Below are 25,502 nucleotides of genomic sequence, written 5' to 3'. Positions count from 1 at the left end.
CATCTTAATGCTTATCTAATGTCTGTAATTACTCTTTTTTTTTCTACAGTAGTTGTTGGCATATATGAGATAATGCTCAGTCCAAATTGGCATGACTAATTGACGACTAATGTAATCTATATTTAGCTTTTCCAACACGTACTGGGTTGCCCCTCCTCCTACTAAGTACTATCAATAAATTACATCGCATAAATCTCATTAAGTGGTTATGCTTTTGCAGTTCATACAACCATACCCATTTGAAATGTCATTTTGTACAGTTTGTTTTCATCAATTGAAACACAATTCAGTTCACTCTGCACAGACATTGCTTAACAATTTGCCCAAATTAACAATCTCAGCTACTGGAAAATGTGCAAAATAATCATGGTTGCCACAGTGGTCTTTAAAAAAGTAATTTGATTACTGATTATTTAAGTTAAAGTTAAAGTACCACTGATAGTCACAGACACACAGTAGGTGTGGTGAAATTACCCTCTGAATTTGACCCACTTGTCCTTAAAAATGTTGACGAAATAATAGAATGGAAAATGACACAATATGTTACTGCATATGTCAGCAGCTAAATTAGGAGCCTTTGTTTGCTTACTTCTAATAAAAAACAAATTGTCTTGTATGTTCACAACTTTATTTAAGGACAAACTTGCAATAAGGAACCTATGTTTAATGTACCCTAAGATTTTTTTGTTAAAATAAAGCCAATAATGCAATTTTTATGGTCCCTTTTATTTAGAAAAGTACCGAAAAGTATCGAAACAATTTTGTTACCGGTACCGATACCAAAATATTGTTATCGGGACAACATGATCCAGTTTAAGAAACTATTCAAACTCAAGGTGTTTACAAAGTACAAAGAAGAGTTCTGATAAACAACTTGAACCTTACTTAAAATGGGATAGTCTTAACTATCTCATAACTTACTCAACTATTTATTTATGAGGACTGTTGTCTTTGTTACACATTGATTTAAATTGTGTGACAAATTGAGAGCAGGCAGTGAACAAACTAGAGATGTCCGATAATGGCTTTTTTGCCGATATCCGATATTCCGATATTGTCCAACTCTTAATTACCGATACTAATATCAACCGATGCCGACATATACAGTCGTGGAATTAACACATTATTATGCCAAATTTTGTTGTGCTGCCCTGCTGGATGCATTAAACAATGTAACAAGGTTTTCCAAAATACATCAACTCAAGTTATGGGAAAAAAATGCCAACATGGCACTGCCATATTTATTATTGAAGTCACAAAGTGCATTATTTTTTTAAACATGCCTCAAAACAGCAGCTTGGAATTTGGGACATGAGGAGGTTGAGGTGGGCGGGGTTGAGGTGGGGGTTGGGGGGGGAGTAGGGTGTAGCGGGGTGTATATTGTAGCGTCCCGGAAGAGTTAGTGCTACAAGGGGTTCTGGGTATTTGTTCTGTTGTGTTTATGTTGTGTTACGGTGCGGACGTTCTCCCGAAATGTGTTTGTCATTCTTGTTTGGTGTGGGTTAACAGTGTGGCGCGTATTTGTAACAGTGTTAAAGTTGTTTATACGGCCACCCTCAGTGTGACCTGTATGGCTCTTGAGCAAGTATGCCTTGCATTCACTTATGTGTGAAAAGCCGTAGATATTATGTGACTGGGCCGGCATGCAAAGGAAATGACTTTAAGGTTTCTTGGCGCTCTGTAGCTATCCCTACGTCCAAGCACACAGAGGCGTTTTAAAAAGTAAAACATTTTACTTTTTGAAACCGATACCGATAATTTTGAAACCGATATCGATAATTTCCGATATCACATTTTAAAGCATTTGTTGGCCGATAATATCGGCAGACCGGTATCGGACATCCCTAGTAATTGCTATGAAGTGGAAAAGGTGTAGGATTAAATAAGATGTGCTTCTTCCTTGTTGTAATGAGAAATTGAACAAATGCATGTTCAAAATGAACTTAAAGAACAATAGACCTTGAATTGAATGAATACACATTTTTATTAAAAAAATTTAAAAAAAACATAATAAAATGATCTCTTATAAGACGCGTAGCGCTCAATATTGTGAGACAGAATGCACTCAGAATCTCAAGGACCTAATCCATGCTCATAAAAAGGTCCCATGTCTACTATTGGCCTCGGTTGTTAGTCAGAGGCTGACAGACAATGCATGCTGTGACATTACAATCAAAAATCAAACCGGCGGCTTGCTGCGATAAACAACAGTGAAATAAGACTGCAGGAGCTTTCCATTGGATTTCTCTTAAGAGTACAGACAACTCCCACTTGCAGTGTTTTATTGAGTTTGACATTTATGTTCTTTAAATAGTATTAATCATCTCTTGCGAGTTTCACAAACGGAAGCATGCGAACGTCACATGCGTTTGGTGTTCACATTTTTCAATAGTGTGCTCTCGAATGTATTCAAAACGATGTGATTTATTTAAATCATGTCACAAATGTATAAGCTTTATAAACACGCACCCTAAAACAAGTCAACATGTAGAAAAAGGAGTCGGAAGCAAAGTTTGGTTCTTAAAACAGAAGCGATGACAACGTGATCAACAAACAAATGTTACGTCAATGTATAACACATTTCATTATTGATTTTTGTCGACATAATTGACAAATTTTTGCTCCTTATTCAAAACAGAAATATGTCTTGCCACTTTTTGTTATACAGTCGTGATCAAAAGTTTACATACACTTGTAAAGAACATAATGTCATGGCTGTCTTGAGATTACAATAATTTCTACAACTCTTATTTTTTTGTGATAGAGTGATTGGTTCTTTTATGAATTTATTATGGGTCTACTGAAAATGTGACCAAATCTGCTGGGTCAAAAGTATACATACAGCAATGATAATATTTGGTTACATGACCATGGCAAGTTGCACTGCAATAAGGCACTTCTCCTCCAAACATATTGCTGGGTATTGTGGCCAAACAGCTATTTTTTTGTTTCATCTACCATCACATGAACAAAGATAAGACCTTATGGAGGAACGTTCTGTGGTCAGATGAAACAAAAATTGAGCTGTTTGGCCACAATACCCAGCAATATGTTTGGAGGAGAAAAGGTGAGGCCTTTAATCCCAAGAACACCTACCGTCAAGCATGGTGGTGGTAGTATTATGCTCTGGGCCTGTTTTGCTGCCAATGGAACTGGTGCTTCAGGCTAGAATTAAGGTTCTATAATGGCCTTCCCAAAGTCCTGACTCAAATGTGTGGACAATGCTGAAGAAACAAGTCCATGTCAGAAGACAAATTTAGCGAACTGCACCAATTTTGTCAAGAGGAGTGGTCAAAAATTCAACCAGAAGCTTGCCAGAAACTTGTGGATGGCTACCAAAAGCGCCTTATTGCAGTGAAACTTTCCAACTTTATATTAACTTTATGAGAAACAGTGTCCTCTACAGTGGACGTGTGTATCAGTCTTGAAAATACCGTTTCTTAGAAAACTTAATTAACAATTAAACTTTTAATAATGTCAATACCTTTACCAAGTAACTTTTAAGTTTACTTGTATTTCCGATGGTGTTACGTTTTTGTTTTTGGTGCACTTTGCTTTCCAAAACGCATACTTTCTTACCTCCGCCAAAAAGGTTATGTTTTCGCCAGTGTCCTCTACTGTGGACGTGTGTATCAGTCTTGAAAATACTGTTTGTTAGAAAACTTAATTAACAATTAAACTTTTAATAATGTCAATACCTTTACCAAGTAACTTTTAAGTTTACTTGTATTTCCGATGGTGCTACATTTTTGTTTTTGGTGCACTTTGCTTTCCAAAACGCATACTTTCTTACCTTCGCCAAAAAGGTTATGTTTTCGCCAGCGTTTGTTTGACTGTTTGTTAGCAACATACCTCAAACAGTTATGGTTGGATTTTGATGACATGTTTCGGAAATTCCCTCCAAAAAAACAATTCCTGTTATCTACTACGAACGCTTCACTTCCTGCTTACGGAGTTACGCTCCCCAACTTGCCTGCCCTGCGCTGTGCTGAGGATTCTGGGAAATGTTGTTAATTTCAGACCCACCCAATGATAAAGCGCCAGAAAAACAGTACACTCACCAATTTTTCGTTTGATACCGTAACACGTCACATTATTGTGAAGAATTTGACTTTTACATCCCAAGTCTTTACTTAGGTAGTTCCCACCATTCACGTTTCATTTAGACAAGATCTGACTGATTTACTTACTTTGCACTGTGTTCCTGTTTATGAAATACATTTTGTCAAAACACTAAAGTATCAAAAGTATCAATATTTTGATTTGAGAATCGATAGTCGAGCATAAAGATTTGGTATCGTCAATATTGATATTAGAGTACTCATTACTTTCTGTGTATTTGCCCTTGAGCAGAATGCAGCAGTGTCCTCAGCAACCAGGACTAGTTTCAGGTATTCTGTGGCATTTCAGATGTCGTTGACATATAAATTGAATAATTTTGTCCCCAGAACTGACCCTTGTGCTACACCAGCCTCGCACATCGCTTCCTGTTTGTTAAGTAGCTGTTCATCTAATTTAGTACCACACTCCTCATGCCGTATCGTTCTAATGCAGGGGTGTCAAACGTACGGCCCGAGGACCGGATCAGGCCCGCGAACAGGTTTTATCCGGCCCACGGGATGAGTTTGCTAAGTATAAACATTTAACTGAAATTTTGGAATGAAAGAAACTGCTGTTCTAAATGTGTCCCCTGGATGTCGCAATAGCAATTATTTGTATCTTTGTAGATGATGCTACATATGTACAAAATAAACGACATGATGTTAGTGCATCGGTCGAGGAAAATGATCAAACTACATAAATATCATACTGTAATTTGATTTTGATGTAATATTTTCATCTTGATACACATCATGTCATTAAGTGGACTATGGCGCAAATTACTGCGAGGATTGCTTTCCCTGGGTGCAAAACGACTTGACTGGACAATGTGTGAAGGTAAAGACATGTTAATTCTGACTATAAAAAGTGTAAACAAAAGGCGCGCACAAGGCGGAAAACAAACTTGGCTATGAAAACAAAAACTAGAACAAAGGCAAAACTATGGACATAAAAACGAAAACACTTACTGTGACACAAATAAACAAAACTTACTTGGTTAAGCATGGAAAGAGCATGGAACTATGGCATGGCATAAAACAAGAGTATCAGGGGTAATAACATGAGTAGTAGAGGTAATGTCGCCAGGCCGACTGCCTGGCAGCTACAAGCTTAAATACTGGTGACCTAATTAGTCACAGGTGCGTGAGTCCAAAACGTGAAACAGGTGAAAACTAAAGGGTCGGCAAGGTAACAAAACAAACAAGAGTGCACAAAGAGTCCAAAAACCAACGGAACATAATCAAACAAAACATGATCACAAAGGCATGACACATTATCACATAATTTATTCAGAAAATATAAATAACGACAAATAAAGTATATATACTATTAACCGCAACAGGTAATTGTAAAAAAAAAAAAACAACAACATTATGATTTGTACATTTGTAAAATGACTTTGACACCCCTGTTAATGTGTTGATTATATCAAAACCTTTTGTTAGATACTGCGGCTAAGCATGGCTACTGTGTTGGTTCAGTGGTATTTGGGAGTAAGACAAGATTTACCAAAGTAATGTTGCATAACCACTTCAAACATCTTGGGTTTCAGCAGTGTGTTCTTGCTAACCAAGAGAAAATACATTGGGCCTATCAAGACTGAATATTACAATGTCATTGCTGTAATTGTTACCTGCAATTTCTTGTTTAAACAAGTTTTTTTTGTAAAAAGGTTTGACGTCATAATTGATGATCTGCTTAACCCTTATTTTCTTTTGGTCATGCCAACAAATTCTCCTGTAGACCAACAGCCCATGCCAGTAAAATAATAATAGTTCCAGTCTGACTTAAGTACCTCATGCGTGCCACCAGGGCTCTGATTCCCAATGATGTTGTTATAGGGGGTCAGTAAGGTACGTGGGCGTCACTTGTGTTCCTCCCTTGAACACAATCTAGTCTCGCCATTCGTGGGAATTGGTCAATCGCCAATTGGACTGTTCTCATTTAAAGTTCCCAGGTGGCAGCATGATCCATTAGATGTGAACAGACTAAGGGTGTCCCTTCCAATTTCCAAGAGTCTCTTGGAAATTAATCTCTTTCCAGCACAGACTCTCACCTCAACGCTCAACATTCCCACTCCCACATATTGCACCTGATCCTCATTGTGCATCTCAGTGAACACCTTCAGTGCTGAGCAAATGCTAAAAGCTGTTTGCTTTTGGATCAAAATAAAAACCCCTAACACCATTGCTATTTACAGTAGGAACGATAAATCATATATCTCCTTCAATAATATGTAGTCGTGCATTATATCCGATAAAACCACTGGTTAAGTATAAACAGACATATAAAGTTGAGTTTATTTTTTTCATTTTGAACAAAATTGTTGGGTTTTAATATTTCTTTCCTGCGTAAAGTCAACATCACTATTACTTTTCTCCCTATAAACTCACCTGTCTTGTAAGATGTCATGGTTCTTGGTTGAGAAGTAACAATGCTATAAATCAGGGGTGTCAAACTCATTTTAGATCGGGGGGCCACATGGAGAAAAATCTACTCCCAAGTGGGCCGGACTGGTAAAATCACAGCACGATAACTTAAAAATAAAGACAACTTCAGATTGTTTTCTTTGTTTAAAAATAGAACAAGCACATTCTGAAATTGTACAAATCATATTGTTGTTGGGGTTTTTTTTACACTTACATGTTGCGGTTAATAGTATGCTATCTTTATTTGTCATTATTTATATTTTCTAAATAAATGATGTGATAATGTTCGTCAGTCAACTCATTGGTGTTAATTTCCAATCTATCAAGATAAAAAATATATATCAAAATCAAATTACAGTATGTTTTTTATGTAGCTTGATTATTTTTGGATGTACTAACATCATGTGGTTTATTTTGTACATACAGGTAAAAGCCAGTAAATTAGAATATTTTGAAAAACTTGATTTATTTCAGTAATTGCATTCAAAAGGTGTAACTTGTACATTATATTTATTCATTGCACACAGACTGATGCATTCAAATGTTTATTTCATTTAATTTTGATGATTTGAAGTGGCAACAAATGAAAATCCAAAATTCCGTGTGTCACAAAATTAGAATATTACTTAAGGCTAATACAAAAAAGGGATTTTTAGAAATGTTGGCCAACTGAAAAGTATGAAAATGAAAAATATGAGCATGTACAATACTCAATACTTGGTTGGAGCTCCTTTTGCCTCAATTACTGCGTTAATGCGGCGTGGCATGGAGTCGATGAGTTTCTGGCACTGCTCAGGTGTTATGAGAGCCCAGGTTGCTCTGATAGTGGCCTTCAACTCTTCTGCGTTTTTGGGTCTGGCATTCTGCATCTTCCTTTTCACAATACCCCACAGATTTTCTATGGGGCTAGGGTCAGGGGAGTTGGCGGGCCAATTTAGAACAGAAATACCATGGTCCGTAAACCAGGCACGGGTAGATTTTGCGCTGTGTGCAGGCGCCAAGTCCTGTTGGAACTTGAAATCTCCATCTCCATAGAGCAGGTCAGCAGCAGGAAGCATGAAGTGCTCTAAAACTTGCTGGTAGACGGCTGCGTTGACCCTGGATCTCAGGAAACAGAGTGGACCGACACCAGCAGATGACATGGCACCCCAAACCATCACTGATGGTGGAAACTTTACACTAGACTTCAGGCAACGTGGATCCTGTGCCTCTCCTGTCTTCCTCCAGACTCTGGGACCTCGATTTCCAAAGGAAATGCAAAATTTGCATGGTTGGGTGATGGTTTGGGGTGCCATGTCATCTGCTGGTGTCGGTCCACTCTGTTTCCTGAGATCCAGGGTCAACGCAGCCGTCTACCAGCAAGTTTTAGAGCACTTCATGCTTCCTGCTGCTGACCTGCTCTATGGAGATGGAGATTTCAAGTTCCAACAGGACTTGGCGCCTGCACACAGCGCAAAATCTACCCGTGCCTGGTTTACGGACCATGGTATTTCTGTTCTAAATTGGCCCGCCAACTCCCCTGACCTTAGCCCCATAGAAAATCTGTGGGGTATTGTGAAAAGGAAGATGCAGAATGCCAGACCCAAAAACGCAGAAGAGTTGAAGGCCACTATCAGAGCAACCTGGGCTCTCATAACACCTGAGCAGTGCCAGAAACTCATCGACTCCATGCCACGCCGCATTAACGCAGTAATTGAGGCAAAAGGAGCTCCAACCAAGTATTGAGTATTGTACATGCTCATATTTTTAATTTTCATACTTTTCAGTTGGCCAACATTTCTAAAAATCCCTTTTTTGTATTAGCCTTAAGTAATATTCTAATTTTGTGACACACAGAATTTTGGATTTTCATTTGTTGCCACTTCAAATCATCAAAATTAAATGAAATAAACATTTGAATGCATCAGTCTGTGTGCAATGAATAAATATAATGTACAAGTTACACCTTTTGAATGCAATTACTGAAATAAATCAAGTTTTTCAAAATATTCTAATTTACTGGCTTTTACCTGTATGTAGCATCATCTACAAAGATACAAAGAATTACTATTGTGACATCCAGTGGACACATTTAGAACAGCAGTTTATTTCATTCAAAAATGTCAGGTTAATTTTTATACTTAGCACTCTCGTCCCGTGGGCCGGATAAAACCTGATCCGGCCCTCGGGCCGTACGTTTGACACCCCTGCTATAAATGATACCAAGACAAAGATTTTTAGGATGCACGCTCAGTACTAATGTGCTAAAACAATGATAGGAGATGCCACAATCCCGATCTTTGTCTTTTTTTAATTGACCGGTGATCATCTGAGTGAGGTAGTACGGTAATTGTATTGATACAGGAAGGCTTTGAAGGTAAAACCCAAATGATTTAAATGAGAGCAAAGCAATACGAGCAAATTCTAAATTGAATACAATAAGTTTTATTAAAATCAGTTAATGTGTTTACTTTAGTCACTTGCTATAAAACATGTTCGAGTATTCAATCAGGGCTCGGTATCGGATCGGATTTTAGGCCCAAAAAAATCGCACCACTTTTGAGGCCAAAATGGTTTATGGGAACATCTGATAATGCCAACTCATACATTCGACATTCTACTTTTTCTATTTTCCTTGGAATTTCTTTAAGGGTGTTAAAAAAAGATATTGCTTTTCGAATTAATCGCAATTCTCTTTTGTAATGATTTTTAATTGATTACAAAAAAATCCAAAATGTATTATTTTTTCCATTTTATTTGTTTTAATCTGTCATGTCCAGCCTCTCAGGCAAATCATTTTGTTGAAGTAAATGATATTTATATAGCGCTTTTCTCTAAGATGCCCAATCTGCTATCCAGATTTACTTTAGAAAAGAGAAGTGTTGGATACATCTGTTGTTGCTTTATCTGTATTAAATGTTTGGGTAGAATTTTACAACAATACCAGTTTTCTTTTAAGTCATGTAAAACATGATCAGAGCTGTTTTTCTATTTATTTGAGGAATGTAGTTAATCATACAAATGTTATTAAAAAAAGTATTGATTTTGAATCAAGAATTGTTTTGAATCAAGAATTAATTCTGTATCTTTGATTGATTAATTGAAACTTGTATTAGTATATTGCACAGTGAAGTACATATTCCGTACAATTGACCACTAAATGGTAACACCCGCATAAGTTTTTCAACTTGTTTAAGTCGGGGTCCATTTATATTGATTCATGATACAGATATTTACTATTTTCATAATACAGTCATCACACAAGATAATCATCAGAGTATATACATTGAATTATTTACATTATTTACAATCCGGGGTGTGGGATATGGAGGGGGGAGGGGGGGTTTAGGTTTGCTTGGTATCAACACTTCAGTCATCAACAATTGCATTATCAGAGAAATGGACATTGGAACGGTGTAGTACTGACTTGGTAGGTAGGATATGTACAGCAAGTAGTGGACACAGAGAGAGAGATCAGAAATTATAAGAAAAAGTGTCTACATTTGATTATTTAGAATCCGAAGAGGCATGATGAGGAAGGGAGGTTGTTAGTTTAGGGTTGAAGTTGCCTGGAGGTGTTCTTTTAGTGCAGTTTTGAAGGAGGATAGAGATGCCCTTTCTTTTACACCTGTTGGGAGTGCATTCCATACTGATGTGGCATAGAAAGAGAATGAGTTAAGACCTTTGTTAGATCGGAATCTGGGTTTAACGTGGTTAGTGGAGCTCCCTCTGGTGTTGTGGTTATGGCGGTCATTTACGTTAAGGAAGTAGTTTGACATGTACTTTGGTATCAGGGAGGTGTAGCGGATTTTATAGACTAGGCTCAGTGCAAGTTGTTTAACTCTGTCCTCCACCCTGAGCCAGCCCACTTTGGAGAAGTGGGTAGGAGTGAGGTGTGATCTCGGGTGGAGGTCTGGAAGTAATCTGACTAGCTTGTTCTGGGATGTTTGGAGTCTAGATTTGAGGGTTTTGGAGGTGCTTAATCTAATCATTTCCCCGAAGAATCGAATCGAAACAAATCGTGTGGTGCCCAAAGATTTTCAGCCCTAATTTCTGTGACACCAGACGAGGCAATTGCTGACATTAGCATTGTTTTCACCGAACGTGTCCTATTGTGGCAGTACAGTAGACATCAATATTCCTTTTTTGTACAGTATGTTCATATTCAACATAACATAACAAACATACTCATTGGACACCATGCAGCAGTAGAGAATGTTCATTTTCATTGGCTGTAAAGTAATGCCACTTTTCCCTTTAGAAGCATTGCAATTATCAGAAAATAGATGGTGAACATTACTGAGCAGCACGCAGGGAAGGCAATGATCTGTTAAAAGAGAAACTTCTGTTTAAGAAAACAAACACAAAAAATACTTTTTTTTCCGCTCATCATTTCAAAATCCTTATGTGAGACAAGAACACACATGTATTTCTCTTTTCTGTGTGTTCGAAGAAGTGAAAAACTGCTAGCAAGAGGCAGCTAACAATGCAGGTATTGGGGAGTCATCTGTTCTGCCTATAAAGCCCTCTAAAAACATCCAAAAACTGCCAACAATGCTTCATTTACATGCCGTGATGTGCATATACACCAAGCTATAGCGCGTTATTGTAAGAGCTAACTTCGAGGAACTACTTTTCTGTCGGAGTAACACAGTGCCTTGCTCGCAGAGACATTCTTCCACTGTTTCTCCGGCCACTAGCGAGAGCTTTAGCTTCTCGCCTCTGAGTTTCTAAAATGTAATGCTTGATTATAAATGCCTTGGTCGACATCCCAGTGAGATCAGTCATTGTAGTGACCGTTTTGTTATGTTGTCAATTAAACGTGTAGCACTAGTGCTAAATTCCAACTGTTTTGTTATGTTGTCAAATAAACGTATAGCACTACTGCTAAATGCTAATGATAGAACAATGGCTTAGTGTTTCGCTCTAGCCGACTTTACTTAGCACCCAGCTATTAACACTTGTAGCTCATCCTCCATATATTCAGGCTCAAAAGGATAAGGTTATGGATCCTGGTTTGTCCCAAAGTAGTAGTCATCGTCATCTCTCACAAAGTCCTGTATGATTAGTGGTAGCATACTTAGAACATGCTCTAAATGCTGTTGTTGTTGATGGAAGTAGTGTTTGTTGCTATGCGCTCTGCAAAATCAGTGCGCCCAAGTAAAAAGTTTAGTTAATGCTAAAATGACCAAAGTACTGTAAATATTACATGTTATCGTGAATGTGCATGTTACTACATCACATTCATATTTACAGCATGTATATTGTTGGAGGTTTTTGAAAATAGGTCAATCTCGATTTATACTGTATTTTCTGGATTACAGAGTGCATCGGTATATAAGATGCACCCACTAAATTGTATTAAAAAAACCAATGTTTCCATATATTAGTTGCACCGGACGAGAAGCCGCATTTACGTCGTGAAATGAGTTATTTACACAGAAAGATTTTGTAAATGTGTATTTACATAACTTAATTGTTTCCAAACAGTGCCTGTAACACAGCAGTAAAACGGCTGATCAGACAAAACAGAAGTCATCTTCATGGACCCACTAGCTGTGGAAGCTAGCTCTCCAATCAGCTAAACTGACTCAATAACTCCACGGGGGCGTTTTGGTTTTGCGGATCGATGCCCTCTAGAGGACTGAACTAAGGTCTAAGGCAGGGGTTGGCAGCCCAAAATGTTTAAAGAGGCATATTGGACCAAAAATTAAAAAAAATTAAACATTTGTCTGGGGCTGCAACTGTCATGTCTGTTTTGATCATGTTTTTGTTTGGCCATGTGCTGTTTGTTTTTTGGACACTTTCTTAGTTCCTGGTTGTTCACTCCCTTGTTTTGTTTCCATAGCAACCCATTAGTTTTCACCTGTCATGTCACGCACCTGTTTCACGTTTTGAGTCACGCACCTGTTGTTAATCATGTCTGTGTTATTTAAGCTTTTCATTTTCTGTTGGTCAGCCTGGTGACATCACATTTATGCTCTGCACACTTTATGATCACTCTTCTTCATGTCATGTTCACAGTTCCATGCCAAGTAAGTTTTTGTTTCTTGTTCATAGTTTTCCGCCTTTGTGCGCGCCTTTTGTTTTCATAGCCAAGTTGTTTTACCTCCGCTGTGAGCGCCTTTTGTTTATACCTTTTTGAGCTTTTTGAGTTTAAATATTAAACATGTACTCACACTCACGTTTTGCCCGCGCCAATTTTCCGTTGCCTTCCGGAAAAACAAACCCCAAGGACCAAGTCTTGACAGCAACAAATTAAAAGCCTTAAACTAATTGTTATAATAAAGGCAATACCATCTGAGCCACGCCGCTCTGCCTCTTGCTAGCAGTTTATCACTATTTAGAACACGCAGAAAAGATAAAGATGTGTGTCTCACATAAGGATTCTGAAAAAAACAACAACAACCAAATGTCACACATCAATCAATCAATCAATCAATCAAAGTTTATTTATATAGCCCTTAATTACAAGTGTCTAAAAGGGCTTCACAAGCCACAACGACATCCTCTGCTCAGATCCCACGTCAGGGCAAGAAAAAACTCAACCAAATGGTGTACAATGAGAAACCTTGAAGGGGACCCAGTTGGCTCTTTTAACCCTAACTATGCAGTCAATATTAGAATGTTGTAGTTCAGCACAGAAAATGTAACATTTACATAAAGATGTTGATATAACCATATCATGCTCCCTTTGGCTCCGACAAAAACTGAGAGGATCAAAGATAAACCGTGATGTTATCTCACCGTGAGGCAACCGATGCGGCTTGGTTTACAGTTCCCGGCGGTCCCTTCCCGGTATGAGGTCAGCAACACTGTGATAATTTCCCTCATTGTCAACAGGTTTATCTTCATGACCTCCCTGAAGGACGTACAAAGCTTTTAAACGGCCTGTTCCGAAACGACGGAGAAAAAAAAAAAAAAATTCCTCCTCTCGTTTTAAAATGCTCACTTAATATTTAAACACACACAAGCTAAAAGTGACAAATGGTGCGTTCGTTTTTGCAACTCCCTCAGGGAGCCTTGTATTAAAGTGAAAAACTGTAACCATGGATATTTGCTGTCCCTCAACCACAAACACCAGCTATATGCAGTATACCGTGGGGTCTTAAAAAGTCTTAAATGCAAAATGTTTTATTTAAGGCCTAAAATCTCATAAAAGGTCTTAAATACGATTTTGAAAGGTCTTAAACATCTACTGACGTTACTTTTATTTAAAACATGCATAAACTTCAATCTTGCTTTTTTTAAATGTTTGGATTTTTCAGGACGCTAAAACGTAACGACAAAACGGAACTAAAGTAGGCTACCTGTGCTGACCCGTCAGAATTTATTGAGCACCTCCAGCTAGTGTGCTGTGCGCGCAGCGTTGTGTTGTTAGCATCGGAGAAAACCTAACGGAAGCCCACAGCAAAGCCAAATGACTTGCATAAGATGGGTAAGTAAAAGTTCAACGATTTGGTTGGTGTTCTTTACTTGAGTCATATTGCCATCATAGTGCAGTCTACACATATCTCTTAAGTGTGACTGCCATCATATTACAGTCTACACATATCTCTTATGTGTGACTGCCATCATATTGCAGTCTACACGTACACTATATTGCAAACGTATTTGGCCACCTGCCTTGACTCACATATGAACTTGAAATGCCATCCCATTCCTAACCCATAGGGTTCAATATAATGTCGTTCCACCTTGTGCAGCTATTACAGCTTCAACTCTTTTGGGGAGGCTGTCCACAAGGTTGCGGAGTGTGTTTATAGACATTTTAGACCATTCTTCCAAAAGCGCATTTGTGAGGTCACACACTGATGTTGGTCGAGAATGCCTGGCTCTCAGTCTCCGTTGTAACTCATCTCAAAGGTGTTCTATTGGGTTCAGGTCAGGACTCTGTGCAGGCCAGTCAAGTTCATCCACACCAGACTCTGTCATCCATGTCCACAATTGTCTAAAATGTTTTGGTATCCTGGAGCATTCAAAGTTATTTTCACTGGAACTACCCCACATCATAATTCCTCCTCCACCAAACTCTTCCATTTTTTAATAATAAAGCCGACAGCTGACTATAGAATATTTAGGAGCGAGGAAATGTCACGACTGGATTTGTTGCACAGGTGGCATCCTATGACAGTTCCACGCTGGAAACCACTGAGCTCCTGAGAGGGCCCATTTTTTCACAAATGTTTGTAGAAACAGTGTCTATGCCTTTGTGCTTTATTTTATACACCTGTGGCCGGGCCAAGTGATTAGGACACCTGATTCTGATTATTTGGATGGGTGGCCAAATACTTCTGGCAATATAGTGTATCTCTTATGTGTGACTGCCATCATATTGCAGTCTACACGTGTCTCTTATGTGTGGTTGCCATCATACCGCAGTCTACACGTATCTCTATAATGTGTGACTGCCATCTGCTGGTCACACTTATCATTACACAATGTATCAAATAAAATTTCTTCGAGGTCGGTAAGCAAAACCAGAATTATTCCGTACATTAGGCGCACCGGGTTATAAGGCGCACTGTCGAGGATTTTAAGTGCGCCTCATAGTCCGGAAAATACAGTACGTACAATTAATTCTGGACCTCTGATTTTACTTTGTTGTTGTATTTTTTGTCCGTATGGATGTGAAATGGTCTTACATTATTTCCAAGATGGTCTTAAAAAAGTCTTACATTTGACATGTTGAAACCTGCAGAGACCCTGCATATTGCAAAAAAACTGAACGAAGCTGACTTTATTCCATTATGGTTGCCGTAAACACGTTGATTAAATGCTCTTTTTTTTTTTTTTTTTTTTTAATTAAATCAACATAGAAAAAAAACACACGATACACTTTCAACTAGTGCATCAACCCCCCAAAAAAAACCTCCCTCCCCCATTCACACTCATACACACCCACTCACACAAAAGGGGTTGTTTCTTTCTGCTACCAATATTCTGGTTCCCACAACATGGACAACACTTCTGCAAGGGACACAGTCCCTGAAGCACACTTGATTGTTTGTGCTGCTGGTCTACTAACATTTTCATTTAATTACTATTTTTTATTTCTTATGTAATTATTTTTATATTGTTTTACTTTCTTTTTTATCCAAGAAAAGATGTATTTATCTTATCTAAAAAAAAAAAGAAGAAAAAAAAAGGGACCTTATCTTCACCAGACCTGGTTGTAAATGAAATTAGCTTCGTTTAAAGGTTTTTTTTAAAACCAGGTCCAGTCCAGATAATGTCCAAGTCGGGTTATAAGGCGCACTGTCGAGGATTTTAAGTGCGCCTCATAGTCCGTAAAATACGGTACTTACAATTCATTCTGGACCTCTGATTTTACTTTGTTGTTGTATTTGTTGTCCGTATGGATGTGAAATGGTCTTACATTATTTCCAAGATGGTCTTAAAAAAGTCTTAAATTTGACATTTTGAAACCTGCAGAGACCCTGTATATTGCAAAAAAACTGAACGACGCTGACTTTATTCCAGTTTGGTTGCCGTGAACACGCTGATTAAATGCTCTTTGATTCTTGCGAAATGTTGACGGATGAGGAAAAAGCGATGACATTCACGACGGCTGCTTTATTGTGTTGTCTGTCTTCAGGTTAAACTGATTAAAGCGGAGATGGAAAAGAAAACCAAAATCATCAAGGACTTACAGCAAGAGGTGAGTCAACTATGAATCATTCGAAGGTTTGTCAGAAAATAAGTCCTGTTTACATCAATATTTATCTACAGTTTGTACGTTTGAAGTGCACCCCCCCCATCCCTATGTACACCTTTATTGCATTTATGTTCTGCAAATGCCTTCTGACAAGTGCGGTTGACTGGGTGGACGTGATTGTTGCTTTCAACTCGAGTGGGTGGTTGCATGCATAAACATATCAATGTGGTTTATAAATACTGAAGTGTGTCTTACCCCTCATACCTGCTTTGATTTATGTGGGTTTGGAAAATGTCTCTGCTACAAGGGTGTATTTGTTTAAACCAGGGGTGCCCACACTTTTTCAGCAGGCGAGCTACTTATCAAATGACCAAGTCGAGGTGATCTACTTCATAATTATATCTATACATATATACTAGGGCTGTCAAAGGATTAAAATAAGTCATCGTGATTAATCGCATTTTGTTCATAGTTAACTCAAAATTAATCACAATTAGGTATCATTTTTCAATCAATCAATCAGTCAATCAATCAAAGTTGACTTATATAGCCCTGAATCACAAGTGTCTCAAAGGGCTGCACAAGCCACAATGACATCGGCTCAGATCCCACATCAGGGCAAGAAAAAACTCAACCCAATGGGCACAATGAGAAACCTTGGAGGGGGCCGCAGATGTTGGGACAAAGACAAGATACTTAACATTCAAACTGGAAAACGTCATTAAATTTGCAAATATTAGCACATTTGGAATTTGATGCCTGCAACATGTTTCAAAAAAGCTGGCACAAGTGGCAAAAAAGACTGAGGAAGTTGCGGAATGCTCATCAAACACTTATTTGGCACATCCCACAGGAGAACAGGCTAATTGGGAACAGGTGGGTGCCATGATTGGGTATAAAAGCAGCTTCCATGAAATGCTCAGTCATTCACAAACAAGGATGGGGCGAGTTTTTTGATTGATTGATTGAGACTTTTAATAGTAGGTTGCGCAGTGAAGTACATATTCCGTACAATTGACCACTAAATGGTAACACCCGAATACGTTTTTCAACTTGTTTAAGTCGGGGTCACCACTTTGTCAACAACTGCGTGAGAAAATTGTAGAACAGTTTAAAAACAACATTTCTTAACGAGCTATTGCAAGGAATTTAGGGATTTCACCATCTACGGTCCGTAATATCATCAAAAAGGTTCAGAGAATCTGGAGAAATCACTGCACGTAAGCCATGATATTACGGACCTACGGGCCCTCAGGCGGTACTGCATCAAAAAGAGACATCAGTGTGTAAAGGATATCACCACATTGGCTCAGAAACACTTCAGAAAACCACTGTCAGTAACTACAGTTTGTTGCTACATCTGTAAATGCAAGGTAAAACTCTACTATACAAAGCGAAAACCATTTATCAACAACACCCAGAAACGCCGCTGGCTTCGCTGGGCCCGAGCTCATCTAAGATGGACTGATGCAAAGTGGAAAAGTGTTCTGTGGTCTGGCGAGTCCACATTTCAAATTGTTTTTGGAAACTGTGGACGTCGTGCCCTCCGGAACAAATAGGAAAAGAACCATCCGGATTGTTATAGGGGCAAAGTTCAAAAGCCAGCATCTGTGATGGTATGGGGGTGTATTAGTGCCCAAGGCATGGGTAACTTACATATCATTACATGTAATGCATTATATTGTGCCAAGCAAATTCCACCCCATATGTGTTTGATGCACATACAGTACCAGAAACCGCAATTAGCTGTGCTAATGTTAGAACACATGTCCTCAGTGTATCTGCATATTGAGAACGAAATAGGCACTGACCCTACCCACATTTTATTTGTTGAAAATATATTTTGCCCTGTCAGTTGGATGACACATCAACATACAGGCTAACGGCATATATGTCCCCCGTTAGCCTATATGTCGATGTGTCATTGACCGGGCGAGCATGCTAAGTAAGCATTACGCTAGTGTGATGGTGCTTCGCTCCTAAGCATTTGTTGCACGAATATACTAGTTTTGTTAGACAAGGTCATAGACTGTATTGGACAATACAGTTTACATACGAAATGTCCATTTTCATTTATTACAATTAATAATAAAACATAAATGCCTGACTTACCTATCAAGGAGGAAATTAGCAAGTTTGGCGTCAGATGAAAAAATCTTCTCCGCGTTCAATTGTCTCCATCTTTCAAAGGCATCCTCGTTTTGTTCCTGGCTTTGTCATGAATAAGTTGAGAATCGTAAAGACGCCTTTTAGATTTACTAAGGTCTAACATGTTTAGTAACTTTACCAGTGGCAGTAGCTCGACACAGAGGGCGGTGCGTAACTGACAACCTGGATGTGACACACTCACGGACTTTCTAATTGGTCAAACGGTTGAGGGCGGGGCATGGAAATGAAAACAATAACAAGATTTCAGGGCTGTAAATCTAATTTTGAAATGAGCATATCCCGGCTGAACTACCATTATCAGTTACAAAAGGTATTCGAAAAGAACATGATTTATTAATGCCTTTTGACATAGCATGGCCATTTAATGATGACTTGACATGAAATTATTACATATGGCACCTTTAAACCAAGAAAAGGCTAAGTCTGAACGTGTTTTGATACGTTCTAATAGAATGTTATGATCGACGGTATCGAAAGCAGCGCTAAGATCAAGTAGCAGCAACATAGATGACGCATCAGCATCCATAGTTAGCAATAGATCATTAGTCATTTTTGCGAGGGCTGTCTCCGTAGAGTGATTTGCCCTGAAACCGGACTGAAAGGGTTCACAGAGATTGTTAACGCTAAGTGTTCATTTAGCTGCAGTGCAACAATTTTTTTTGAGAATTTTCAAAATAAAGGGAAGGTGGGACACCGGCCGGTAGTTTACCTTGAGGTCGGGATCGATTTTAGGTCTTTTGAGCAGAGGATGAATTTACACAATATTTCAGCTAGCCACAAAAATCAAATATCACAGAATAACATTAGAAAATATCAGTGACAAAGCATGATTGTAATGTAAAACATTTTCATTGTGTTAATGTCAGGGTTTCCCCTAAATTGCCAAAATACCGGTGGTGGTGGGGGCGTGGTCGAAGGACAGCTAATCAAATGCTTTTCCTCTTCAGATGAGGAAATCAGTAGTCCCCGCCAAAAACGAGACCTGTTTTCTTCACTTTTTCATTGTTGTGTCATCTTATTGCTAAATATGTTGTAGTGTTGAAGTTTTTTAGTTGTTTGAACCCTAAATAATAGTATCTTCGGCATATTGACGGTGATGTATGCGAAGACAAATGGTTGACTGGGTTTCTTCCCCATTACAAAAAATATTTAACACTGTAATGTCTATCTGTGTTGGCCCTGCGATGAGGTGGCGACTTGTCCAGGGTGTACCCCGCCTTCCGCCCGATTGTAGCTGAGATAGGCTCCAGCACCCCCGCGACCCCAAAGGGAATAAGCGGTAGAAAATGGATGGATGGATGGATGTCAGACCTTGTGATGTCACATTTTATATATGATTGATGGTTTGTATAATCATGACATGATAGCGGTGCTTTTAAGAGGTAAATAAAACTGGTCAAGGACCCACTGAAGGCCTACAATAGGGACTAACTGCCAGCCAGCCATTGCTATCATAAAATTGTGTTTTTTCTTTGGATGTAATGATCCCTGATTCCACAAATCAGCGTTTGTGACTGTCAGCAAGCAGGCAGTGAGTGCCAGGTCTGCTTGTGCAGCTGCAGTCAACCTACTCGTACTGCTGCAGCTTCTCTCTATAAAAGAAGTCAAATTAAGTGCTTTCGATAGCGGTGCAACTCTGCCAATGGTACTGATTACATTGGTACACAGGAGCAGCGCACCAGATTGTTTTTGTTTTTGGCAGGCTTATCATTGTGTGCATCTGGTTGTGTAACTATTCTAGCATGGATTACCAGTTTCTAAATGGAAATATGCCACAAACAGACAATTGCATCCCTGGAACAACAATTATATCGTGAGATGCACCCACCATATTTTTATCTGCTATGTTTATTATTTTAAATACTATTCTCAGTATTTGGTCACATTTTGGGGGCCTAACATGCCTGAAAACTAACCAAAGTTTGCAAACGTATTAAGCCGGTGACACATTTTATATTTTTGTGGTCCCAATTATGAAGCCCCTCCCAAATTACTATGGTGCCCTCTGCAAATGTACCGTAATTTCCTCGCACCTGTCGGTGGTGGTGGATTTCTGTTCCGTGCGAGAGGTTTTTCTTTTTTCGATAGCCTGTTCAAACTTCTTCGGCTATGGAGGCTGTGTCAAGTGCATTTTGTTGTTTCTTGTCCATGACGAGGGTGAGTCCTTAACCTGCTAAATGGCTGACTGAATGATTGTGTGAGTGTGTTTGAGCTGATGTGACGAGGCAAAACTTACTGGTGGCATGTGAAGCTCAAGAATCCAGAAATATCCATAAATTAGCCGCATAATTCTATAAAACGCAGAGTTAAAAAAAAAAGTAGCGGCTTTTAAACCGGACATTACGGTATTTATTTTTTACTAGAATAATGGATTGTGATGTGTAAAATGTATGTACCGTATTTTTCGGACTATAAGTCTGAGTTTTTTTCATAGTTTGACATAGTGCGACTTATATATGTTTTTTTCCTTCTTTATTATGCATTTTCGGCAGGTGCGACTTATACTCCGGTGCGACTTATACTCCGAAAAATACGGTACATAAACTATACCGCAAAAAAATTGCATTGTTTTGACAGGCCTTTTAAAGAAAATTATTTCATGGTTTGAAACAGGGGTTCTTACCTTTTTGACCTCAGGGCCCAACTTTTCGACTACAGAGGAGCTTGGGATCCACTCAAATATAAACCCTGAATTAGTCATCTTACTCTTGATTTTAATCCAATTCAATAATTATATCAAACCGATAGGTTGATTGTAGGGCTGCAACTAACGATTAATTTGATAATCGATTAATCTGTCGATTATTGCTTCGATTAATCGATTAATAATCGGATAAAAGAGACAAACTACATTGCTATCCTTTCCAGTATTTTATTGAAAAAAAACGAGCATACTGGCACCATGTTCTGGACATTAGGGGTGCAGCATACACCAATAAAAACACAGAAATGTAACTCATCAGATCAGAACTGAATCAGATATTGTACACGTTTCTGTTGTGAATAATAAAGGATTCATTTTAGGCTGCCTCTGAATAATAGCATGAAATATCCCAGCACCTTCATAACGTTTAGTTATACAAAAGCGTCACTCAAATCTAAATATATTTATATAGCTTTATCAGGCCCGGCTACATTGATCCATTATGAAACCAACCTGAGATATTTCTGTCCGTTACGTTTATTTCCAAATTGGTAACCGTGCGTTTTCTCTCTCAAAATGGAGTCAAATGTGCCGGAGACACATTATCAGCCCCGCATTGCAACAAAGGCATAACGTTAACGTTACTCACAAAAAAGCTGAACTCATGAATGCCTGTTGCCACTATGGACTTAAAAAGTTACGTACCGTGAGTTCTTCCCTTCATCCATGGCTCCCACATGTTTCCTTTTCAGGTGCTCCTGAAGCAATGTTGTACTTCCGTGCCATTTTGCAGGAAACGGTCTTCTTTGAAGTCTTTAAAGTAAAGTGTTCCCACACTTTTGACGACTTAGGTCGTACACTTTTCTCCATTGAAGCAAAAACCTCAAGATGTTTTTCCGCTGAACTATCTGTACTGTTTTCCTGCGCCATTTTTCGAATATTTCCAGCAAAGCAGACGGCGTCGTCACGTGAGCTGTACATGACACATCATTGGCTAGTTTACCTCCACCTCATGAGACGTAGCCTCAGCGCCGCCCGCCCTGGCACTGTTTTGTACTGTTTTTGTACTTATTTTTGATTATTGTTTCTCAGCTGTTTGTAAATGTTCCAGTTTATAAATAAAGGTTTATAAAAATAAAAAATATAAATAAATAAATAAGCCTCCGCGCATGCGCATAGCATAGTTCCAACGAATCGATGACTAAATTAATCGCCAACTATTTTTATAATCGGTTTTAATCAATTTAATCGATTAGTTGTTGCAGCCCTAGTTGATTGGCACCACTAAATGTGCCCTAGTGTGTGAATGTGAGTGTGAATGTTGTCTATCTGTGTTGGCCCTGCGATGAGGTGGCAACTTGTCCAGGGTGTACCCCGCCTTCCGCCCAATTGTAGCTGAGATAGGCTCCAGCGCCCCCCGCGACCCTGAAGGGAATAAGCGGTAGAAAATGGATGGATGGATATCAAACCTACTTAAAGTTTAACAGGATAAACCTTGTCAAATGATATGACAGCATGTGTCAATCACAAAACAATACTTATCAAATATACTACAGATAAATGTATACACAATTATGCAGTGCTAAAATAAATACATTCTGACTTAATTAATAATAATTATACATACATGTGTCTTAACTAACCATTTAAAACAATTAAAGTGCTTTATCACTTCAGTCATAATGTTTGCCCTTAAGAAACTTCTTAATCACTTGAGCTCCAGATTTTTTCTGTTGGTTTGATATGGTCATTACTGCCACAAGTGGCAGAAAAATATATTACAACTGAGTACGGACCGCAGCCGAGAAACAGATATCTTTTAATGGACCACAATCCAAGTGTTGGATTGTTCACCCACTAATAGGGAACGTAAGCAGGGTTTAGACCGTCGTGAGAAAGATTAGTTTTACCTTACTGATGATGTGTTGTTGCAATAGTTATCTTAAGATACGGTTAAGAAACACTGGTTTCTTTCAAAATATACCCAATACGCAAACGAGCAGGTGTGCTGCTGAGTCTCAATAACGTTTGTTTTTACGCAAGGGTGTCAAAGGTGTCAAAAGACAAGCAAACATTGTCGTGTGGTTAAGAGACTGCTTTTAGCAAAGTCACCACATTCTTGCTACTGGCATAGAAAATAATCTTCATTTTAATCGTGAACACTCATTTGTTTGATCAGAGACCGACCAGGAGGCATCTGGTGGAATCTGGTTTTCTGAAGGCCCTTTAATTCATTGCATTGGGTAGCGAGAGCCGTAAGAAAAATGTTAAGTCTTGCAAAGCATGAGCGCTTTTATCGTTTTAAGGTCTACAAAGTGTGGTTAACTTTACACATAATGTTGTTCAAAAGCAATGTAGTCTCTGACCATTGCCATTCTAATGAGTGCCTGTTATTGGTAGGTCATATAAATTGATTTACAGTATATTGAATTGGTGTACTCAATAGGGAGTGATCAACTCTTGTGGGTCGTATCGTGTGTGAGATCTCTTTAAGTGACTAAATGGCCCATAAATGAGGCCGTGACTCGCCTTTCCAATGGACAATTAAGCACTAACTCTTAAACAACATGGAACTAGACCCGATCAAGTCAGAAGCAAAATTTCTACCTAGCCATTATCTCTCCAATGCCAGATCCTGGACGCTTGCAGGTGTATTTTCAAAATAAAATGCTTTTCTATTATATATCATAGTTATACTTTTACTGCACTGCTGCTTCGAATCATTGTAAACAATAGAGGGTCGAGCCGACCAATACAGTTAGCTGTGTTACGGGATACATAATCATTAGCAAGGTTTGTATAGTAACAGATTATAATACTAACTGGTCCATTGTCAAACACACTAAGCAGTGATCCAATTAATCATTCTTTATTATGCCGGTGGATGGTGATGCTATTGTGTCACTTTAGAGAGCTAAAGTAGCTACACAACAACTCGAGTTAACATCGCTAACGTACAATTCATACATTTCTAACCTACTGTTATAACTTACTGTTTCATTGTCTCCTCTATTGCCATAAGTAGTAGTCACCGAACCCGCGATTAAAAGTTAGTTTTTTGTTTTTTTTCGGAAAATCTATCTTTTTGTGAATGTCTGTGGTTTGAAGCAAACTAATCATTGCACATTCGAAGGGACTCCCAACAGAACATTTTCCTTCATTGAGTATAATCATCGACATGATGTTGTATGTAGCACAGCCGGATTTACATTTACATTTTAATTGGCTGAGTCACGCAAGGATGTTTTTGTAAATGTCTACTATATATAGATAATCTACTGACGTCATACTTCAACAAACCGTCACACTTAAACATGATTCCAAAGCAACCGTTTGGAGGACGTAGGAAGGAAGGCTTGATTGTGTTACAAATATATCTGCAATAATTCCACGGTTTGATTTCAAATCTTCAGGACTTATGCTGATTTCAAATGCATATAAGCAGTTGCCATCAGGTAAAAAAAAAGTTGGTTTGCAAGCATGCAGTCACAAACTGAGATAGCAGGGTTTTAAGTCAACTATTTCACTAAAACTCTTGTAGTTTTCTGTCAAAGGAGTGCAGTTCTACCACCCCAGCTGATTCCCAATGCCCAACAAATTCTCATTAACTCGTAAGTATTAACACAGTCCTTGTAAATTCATAGCGCAATTTAAACAAACATTACATTATGATATTATTCTGGAGCCCTAAATGACCGTTCATTCAGTTAGAATAAACTGCTGGCAAGGATGTTGCTCCAAATGAGGTTATGTGAGAGGCTGTGCATAAGAATATGCAAAAATATGACAATATACAAATGCGACGGCTACAAGACCTCAATTGGTGTCAAGCACTTGATCGGGTCTAGTTCCATGTTGTTTAAGAGTTAGTGCTTAATTGTCCATTGGAAAGGCGAGCCATGGCCTTATTTATGGGCCATTTAGTCACTTAAAAGAGATCTCGCACACGATACGACCCACAAGAGTTGATCACTCCCTATTGAGTTCACCAATTCAATATACTGTAAATGAATTTATATGACCTACCAATAACAGGCACTCATTATAATGGCAATGGTCAGAGACTACATTGCTTTTGAACAACATTATGTGTAAAGTCAACCACACTTTAGACCTTAAAACGATAAAAGCGCTCATGCTTTGCAAGACTTAACATTTTTCTTACGGCCCTCGCTACCCAATGCAATGAATTAAAGGGCCTTCAGAAAAACAGATTCCACCAGATGCCTCCTGGTTGGTCTCTGATCAAACAAATGAGTGTTCACGATTAAAATGAAGATTATTTTCTATGCCGGCGTCCATACTTTGTGTCCGTTGCATCGTCTCCTCATTGCTCGTATTCCGTCACGGGATTTCTTCCCAGAAGTAAAAACCAGTGGTAGTCAACCAAAGCAAGATGACTGTTGTACAGCAAGCAGCTCGCAAACTATCTGTGTACAAAAGAGGTCTAAATCTTCCTGCAAAAAGCAGATACAAGCAAAACATTTAACTATGCAATGGAATAGATACGTTATCAAAAACA

At 38.6% G+C, this 25,502-nt stretch overlaps 1 protein-coding gene across 1 annotated transcript in view; it reads left to right on the top strand.

Moving 5' to 3' along the window:
• Nucleotides 1–25,502, top strand: part of luzp2 (leucine zipper protein 2) — a 433,448-nt gene that overhangs the window by 255,727 nt on the left and 152,219 nt on the right. Inside the window, exon 5 of the mRNA XM_061974821.2 lies at nucleotides 16,108–16,170. Coding sequence (XP_061830805.2) covers nucleotides 16,108–16,170 — 63 coding nt within the window. The remainder of the gene's footprint in view (nucleotides 1–16,107; nucleotides 16,171–25,502) is intronic.

The sequence above is a fragment of the Nerophis lumbriciformis genome, linkage group LG15 (genome assembly GCF_033978685.3).
Source record: "Nerophis lumbriciformis linkage group LG15, RoL_Nlum_v2.1, whole genome shotgun sequence".
Taxonomy (NCBI): domain Eukaryota; kingdom Metazoa; phylum Chordata; class Actinopteri; order Syngnathiformes; family Syngnathidae; genus Nerophis; species Nerophis lumbriciformis.
The sequence above is the reverse complement of the archived record's forward strand: the minus strand, read 5'-3'. Positions and strand labels throughout refer to the sequence as shown.